Genomic DNA, 7,711 nt, shown 5'->3' on the forward strand with positions numbered 1-7,711 from the left:
ATTGGAATGATTCATTACTTTATAATATAATTCTACTCTGTTTTGGATATTTCTTACGATTATCGTAAACATCCATGAGCCTATATCACTATCACATAAATTATAGCATCTAATATACCGGCATCTCATGGATATTCAATTTGTCCAACTTGATTGGACGATTGATTGATTGGTTGATCATTAGTTTTACAAATTGCTCGCGATACCGTTAATTCTTAAATCGAATCGCTTGTATAATTATTTAACGAAATAAAATTATGCTGTCTTGATGCTTGCTTTATCACATTGTAGGTTATCATAATTGGATTGATGATACTGATCGAAATACTTGGCAACGTGATTGTGATATTCCTGCCAATCATTAACCACAAAAACGGGATCTTGGTAATAATGTTTTCCAATCTTTCCTCTTGAAGTACTCCACGTTTTGTATAGTTTAACATTATCGTTATCTTCATCAAATCGAATATGATTAACTTTAACACCTTTCATACTACCATTTAAGCTAATGGCTGATAGTTTACTTTCTATCGTTGAATGTTCAGGCAATTGGCTAATATTCATTTCACTGTAACTATGCATAAATTGATGACGATTATCTTTGAACTCTGTATAATAATCAGCTAAGTCACTATCACTCGTGGTTTTATTGCTTGTATTAGCATCAATCTTCTCTGTATTTATTTTATGATCGTCATATTCTCTTGAGCTAGGTGATTTCAAATTAGAGTAGATGGAATTGCTTTTGTCATCATTTGGAATATCGCTTTCATCATCGACATCATTAGAATTCGTCAATCTTTCCTCATATTGGTAGCTAAAATTGTCATTCGTGACTAGATTCTCGTTGAAATCAATTTCACTTTCCCATTCTAATGTTGGCCCGTCTTCCATATGTTTCTTGATCGATGGTAGTAATACTACATCACTATTATTATGATACTTTAGCCCTGATTCGTCATCATCTTGCGATACAAGATGTGAATCTGTTTCAGAATTGAACGCAATTTGTGCTGGCACCGAGCATGAAGAAGTGTGAATATTTGTCTGGCATAAAACTGAGCCAGAAAATCGTTTCATTTGTTGGGATACTTTACTTGCTTTATGGCTTGAGTTACTCAAATGGTAATTGCGTAATGATAATAATTCCAGGGAATGACTTTTTGTCATCTTTGATGAACAATCTTGATTTTGTAACAAATTTTTGCCATCATTTCGTATCGATTTGATACCCAGTGGATCTTTTGATTTCTTCTTATTTCTAGGTAAAGATTGGTTGCCTTTGAAGGAAGGATTGTGTAATTTCTTACTATTCAAGGATAGATTTAATTTTCTTAGTTTATCATTAAAGCTATCATTTTGTGCTTCTGAACCTGCTGAGACAATATTATCATAAAAACGATTATCATCCAGACTATAACGACCATTTTGGTTTAATGATGATGACGATGACGATAACGATTTCATATCGGCTACTTTAGCTCGATCATGGTCAGTTATTGGATAGGGAGGAGATCTATCATCAGTATCTTGCATTTCAGGATTTCTATATCGCCTAGAATCGATTAGATTATCCGTTTGGCTAGATTGTGTAATACATTTATTCTGAATGCGATGATCATTTTTAGCTAGTAAAGGCTTATGACATCGTTTTTTCCTCCGACTGCTGCTTCTTTCATTTGGATGGCGTGCGATTTTTCGAGCAATGAGTAGATTAATGGGTTCAACAGCATTTGAAATTTTTCTTGCAGCTTGGTCTTGTGTTAAATTGGTTATATCTTTACCATTGACCTAATACATAAAATAGTAATAGGAATCAATTTTAATCTTTGATGATCGATAGAAAATAATCAAATCTAAGTTAATTTCGAACAGGTCTCCTGGCATAAAATGGAAGTGATCATGCCTTAAAATTGATCCATACTAGCGAGTCGATTGTGTCGTTACTGATTAATTTTAGAATCAATTATGAGCTATTAGCAAAAAATTTTATCTAAATAATTATTACCTGCAAAATTCTATCATAAATTGCTAATCGGCTAGCAGCTAAAGTGCCGTCGGCGATTTTGGATACATAAACACCAGTTGGTTGATGCTAGAAAGGAACAAATTAAACAAGCGAGGATGATTACAGAGTACGAAGAATTATACTGCATAGAGAGCTTGAATGACATAGAACTTTAACATTTTTATTGTTATTCCGAGGTAAAACGGAAATACATTTATTTATTAACAGTATCTTAAAATTATATCAATCCATGTATGTCAATAAAGTCCTCAAATGAACTGATGTAATTTCAAATCTATACCGAGGTTAATTAGCAAATATAACGGTAAATTACAAAATGGAAATTTCAGTAGAAATCCTCAAAGTGTAGCCACTATTTGTTCTTCGATATTGTCAAAAAAATTGACTTACCGCATCGAATCCTTTTACACTAAAACCAAAAGAGTTGTTCTCTTTCACAAGAAGAAGACTTATAACAACTTCAGAAACTTCCTAATATGATATAAAAATATCTGGCTTTAGCGGTCAATATTGATTGCATAAGTAAAGTACCGGAATATTTAGACTATAAGTTCTATCATGAAATTAATTCAATAGTGCTGTACTTTAATAAATTAGCGATAATCGATAATCACTAAAATACCTCTTGGATTTTATCATGAGAGAACTGAACAAGAATGATCGAGATGGACGATTTAAGAATCAATGAAGCCCTCCATTCAATCAGGTACTGCATGATTAGAGTTAACATGTCTAGGTCTACAGTGAGCTTAGATGGTTAAGGTATCGCAATATTATCTGCAGCTCTAATAGGACCATTCAAGTATTTCATAACTGCAATAAGACATGGAATTAAAGATGATTTCAAATGGTAGACTGTACTAAATAATTAAATAGAAAAAAGTATAACATAACTTGTCTGAATATGCTATAAATTGTGATCATTAAAGTACTACTTGGGCTAACAAAATATGTACTGTAGACGGATGATTTTGAATAATAGGTTTCAGTAGGTATTCTATAATCCAACTCCAGATAACTATAAGTCGACTGCTATAATGATGTATCTTATTCTCTTTCTATGACCCATTCGATCATGATGAAATGAACTCCACTAAATACTTTGATTGAGAAATTGGATTACGTCTATATTCCGATTGGAAGAGGATCATTTCAATCTTACTCCTCTTTGGAAATATTTACGATAGGAAAAAGCAAACAGACATCAAACTATTCCAGAGCAAGTTGAACTTACCGTTGGAGAATAACTTGGCTTTAATCCTGCTTTTTCATGATCATTGTTGACAGGTATCGAAGGTCGATAGACTAATCCTTGTTTTAATAATTTCATGGTATCATTTAAAGTTGCAATTTGATTTTCTTGCGACCAAATTGTAATCTGTTGCTCGGCTACTTTTTGACGTAAAAGTTTAAAGTCAATTTGATGTTGTTTATTAAAATCGACTAGACTGGTAAAATATGCATGGCCGCTATCTTGGACTGGATAATGGATAGCATCGATTTGTTGGCCATTTAACGGGCGAAGATATTGCACGTCGTGGCGTGATTTATCGCCATAACTGCGTGATCGTTGAGCGGTATACCGCTTAAAAGAATGAGGATTTTCCTCTTGTTGATAATGACGATGATTTATCGCTCTTTCTTCATCGTCATCTGCATGGATTCTATGAATTTTAACCGAGTCTTTCTTCTTTTTCTGATAGAAGTTATAGCGATAATTGCAAGAATGTAAATGAGATCGGACATTTTCAACCTGTAATGTCCGACGGCAGCCTAAACTCTTATAAGGGCATGATAATTGTAATTTATTGAGTACGGCACGTAGGTTAATTGCTTTCTTTAAGGCTTGTGCAGAAAGCCATCGGCTGCAATGGGCCGCCGGACATTGCTTAATCGGTCCATCGCTCGTTAACTTGTAGGCTTTGGTGCTATCTTCTCGTGCTAGCCAAGATTGGATACATTGCATGCAAAAAACATGCTTACAACTGGTTACCATCGGTTCATCAGCGACTAATGTACATAATTTACAGATCATATAAGGATAAATGCGATCAAGAAAGAGATCAGGATCGAAGCCCATAATGTCAAGAATTATTTGTTGAGGAAAATACTCTCAACAGTAGAGATATATGTCCTATAAAAAGGAATGAAAATGTCAGTATTCAATGGACGAGTTAATGTGCTAGCATTCAACCGCAATATGGCCATCTTCAGGTATTCATAATATTGACTAACATCAAAGTGAATGAATCAATATATTATAGAATATATCGGGGCAGAAATTGATTTTGAATTGAACACATGATGGAATAGGATTCAATCAGAGTATGATCTTCTACGCGATGAATACTATCCAGTTCTAGTTGAACAAGCCAATCGGCCTAAAATGAATCAAGCTGTAATTCTTGCTTCTATTGACATAACGGGGATGGGCTAGAATTAGTGGACTTGTAATTGCCCACTTGAGTACTAGGCAATTATCCAGCTTACTTTTCAATCTCAAATTTTCATCAATAACGAGCAAAAGAATGACAAGCAACAATAGACGATTAAGGAAATGGAAATTTTCTCAAAAGAATACTTTTCTATTTAATTATTAATTGATGTTAGAACAAGAGGAATATCCTTGTCAATCAAGGGCGATTTACGCATTTCTATTCATCACGGTTGGAGTAAGAGGAGGAAAATGATATCGTTATGGCTTTTAATCTGTTTATTGAGGGTAGCCATGGCGAGCGATGATAATCATCTTAAATTTCTTCTTCTAGTATGGTAGTGAACTCTCCAAATTCTTCATTCATTTTACTCCTCATTCTGACTAATTTTACCACTCAGTAATTCGAACGCAATATTGCAATCACTATTTTCTCCAACAGATACCATAGCAATTGCAACAGGCCAAAAAAACGAAGCTATTCATCAAAGTTGTACAGGGAAAATTAGCGAATGCAAATGAAGACTGTACTTTAAACTCTTGGTAACACATGCTTCGAGGGTGCAATTATAATATCGGAAATTTTCATTTTGTAAAAGAAAAATCTTGCCGTAATGTCCCAATTTTACAACCTTGTCATTGCCATCAAAAAATAGGAATTATAACTAAATCAGAACAAATGTCAAAAAGAAATACGCACTCACGTCTGGAAAATCGATTAAAAGGGATACTTTCGATAGGCCCTTTAAAGTACTCTAGTACCGATTCTATGCAGTTTCAAGGTTCAAATAAAAAAACGTGTAGGATTCAATTTCAAAATAAGAATTACAACCCAACTGGTAGTATATAATGTCAACAAAAATATTGATTTAAGTATAAAAAATATATTAAAGGGGTTACTTCCGATAGGCCCTTTGGAAGTACTCTAGTACTGTTCCTGGTCACTTGGAAATTGAAAGAGAACAGAACGAGTAGAAATTTAATTTATCGATCGTTCCGATAAGTAAAACAGTGTAAAATAATTAAGAAGTGATCGAATGAATCAGGGAAGAAAGGGGATAAACTTTCGCCTTGATTCTAGTGTACGAGTATCGATCAAAAAGGTAACAAAAAAAAACTTGAAATAGATATTTCACTTACTAAAGGCAGTAAAGGAAAATCGTCAACGTTTACCACACAAATTTGCAACTCATGATTAGTCCGTAGATTGCCTAAAGGCATATTATAAAATTGGCCACGTTAGTAAAACACAAGAGCAAATAGATTAGAATAGCGGTCAATCATGGCTTGTCGTAGTAGCTGTAGGCATGATTGCTCGTTACCTATCGAAGGAGGATGAGGATATTTTGCCTTTTTAGTTGTACTTCCTGGTTGAATATAAAAACGAAAGTTAACCATGCTGCAAGGTAAGAAATAATTTAATTTCAGTACCGTATAGTAGACATTTACTCTATCCTAGACTATATTTCAATATTAAATTAAATTTAATGCATATATAGACAGATTTGAATTTTTCTACCGTAAATTCTAGATTTGGATCATGCCCAAGTAATTGAGAACTAATTTACACGTCTAATTAGAAATGATTAGAAATTCAATTTTGTTTCCATTCAGGTAATTACAATTCAAGACCAAAACTCCTTCTATTCAATTTTACGCTTCCATTTAGACCATGTTCAATTTAATTTCTATTCGGCCATCAAGGTAAAAATGGCGAAACTACAGTAATTCTGTAATCAACATGAAATTATAATTTATTTCAGACCTCCATTTAGACTATATCCAATTCATTTCTACTCTACCATCAGGGTAACATTGACAAGAAAATCAAAACTTATTTCTGCTCTGGTAATTCCAATTTAAGTAAAATGACTACAGAATCGATTATTGCTCCCTCTTATAATTAAGTAATTCCAATTTAAGGCCAAGACTAATCACGATCCACTCGAAATGATTTGATAGTCTAATTTAGACTATACCCAGCAAATAGCCAATTAAAGTAAAAATAGGAAGAAAATTATCCTTTCTACTCAAGCAAGTTTAATTTGAAGGTGAAGACTCATTGCAATCGAGTAGAAACAACAATTAATCCTAAATCTGCATATAGGCAAAATCGAGTTAATACGAGTCTATTGAAGTCAAAGTGACAAGAGAATTGGCTATCATTCCTATTCACGTATTACGATCTTGTCTAATTAATATATTACCATCAACTGGAAATCATAATCTATTCTACATGTGGATCAAAATAAAGCGGCATAAGAATCTTTTACTCCATTAAGTTCACCTTAAAAGGCCGAAACGAAGCACTATCAAATCATCTCAAAATAATAATAACTTATCCAGACCTATATTGAAGTAAAATGATACAAGAATCAACTATCCTTTCTACTCTATTCGAAGTCCAAAACTAATAGATAGAACAATTTTTTCGCACTAATATCAAAGTAAAACGATACAAGAATCGGTAATCCTATCTACTCTATTTAAAGGCCAAGACTAGTCAAAGGCAGCTAGATAGTACAATTAATCCTGTACTTACATCAATGTAAATGTAAATGACACAAAAATCGACTGTCCTTTCTACTCAATTTGAAAGCCAAAACCAATCAATAGCAACTGAAAATAATAAATTATCCTCTACCTACATCAATCTTGTCTACTCTATTAGCACGCAAAAACTAATCAACAACAGCTCGATATTATAATTTATCCTGTGCCTATGTCAATGGTTATGGATAGAAGAATCGTCTTGTCTACTCTATCAGAAGGCATAAACTAATCAATAGTAAATGGATATTACAATTTATGCTATACCTTATTCAATGGTTACAAGAATCGCCTTGTCTACTCTATCGTAAGGCCAAAACTAACCAACAGCAACTCGATATTACAACTTATCTTATACCTACATTAATGGATATCGATACAAGAATCGTCTTGTCTATTTTATTGGAAGGCCAAAATTAATCAATAGCAACTAAAAATTTATTTGTACGCGTAAGCCGACATGGTCATCAGTGGAAAAATAACAACCAATTCAACTAATAGTGATAGCAAGACTCGTTACACCCTTTCTTAAATAAGTTCAATTTAAGATTATGATTAATTTCCAACGGATATAAAATTCTTTCGCCTCAATTAAAATTTTACCCTTGCTCTTGAAGAAACTTGGAAACCGTGGTCAATAACATGCTGATGTTAAATTTCATCCATAGAATCGATGCAAACACCAAACCATTTAATAG

The 7,711-nt window shown here is 33.2% G+C and overlaps 1 protein-coding gene across 1 annotated transcript; it reads right to left on the reverse strand.

Annotated features, from left to right (window-relative positions):
- Positions 1-255: 255 nt before the first annotated feature.
- Positions 256-4,109, reverse strand: TRIADDRAFT_55409 (uncharacterized protein; the record flags this gene model as incomplete). Its single annotated transcript, XM_002111878.1, has 4 exons — positions 256-1,791; positions 2,009-2,095; positions 2,420-2,500; positions 3,264-4,109. 4 exons carry the CDS (start codon positions 4,107-4,109, stop codon positions 256-258), a joined length of 2,550 nt encoding a protein of 849 aa, XP_002111914.1.
- Positions 4,110-7,711: the final 3,602 nt, after the last annotated feature.

The sequence above is a fragment of the Trichoplax adhaerens genome, genomic scaffold, assembly GCF_000150275.1.
Source record: "Trichoplax adhaerens TRIADscaffold_4 genomic scaffold, whole genome shotgun sequence".
Taxonomy (NCBI): Eukaryota; Metazoa; Placozoa; class Uniplacotomia; order Trichoplacea; family Trichoplacidae; genus Trichoplax; species Trichoplax adhaerens.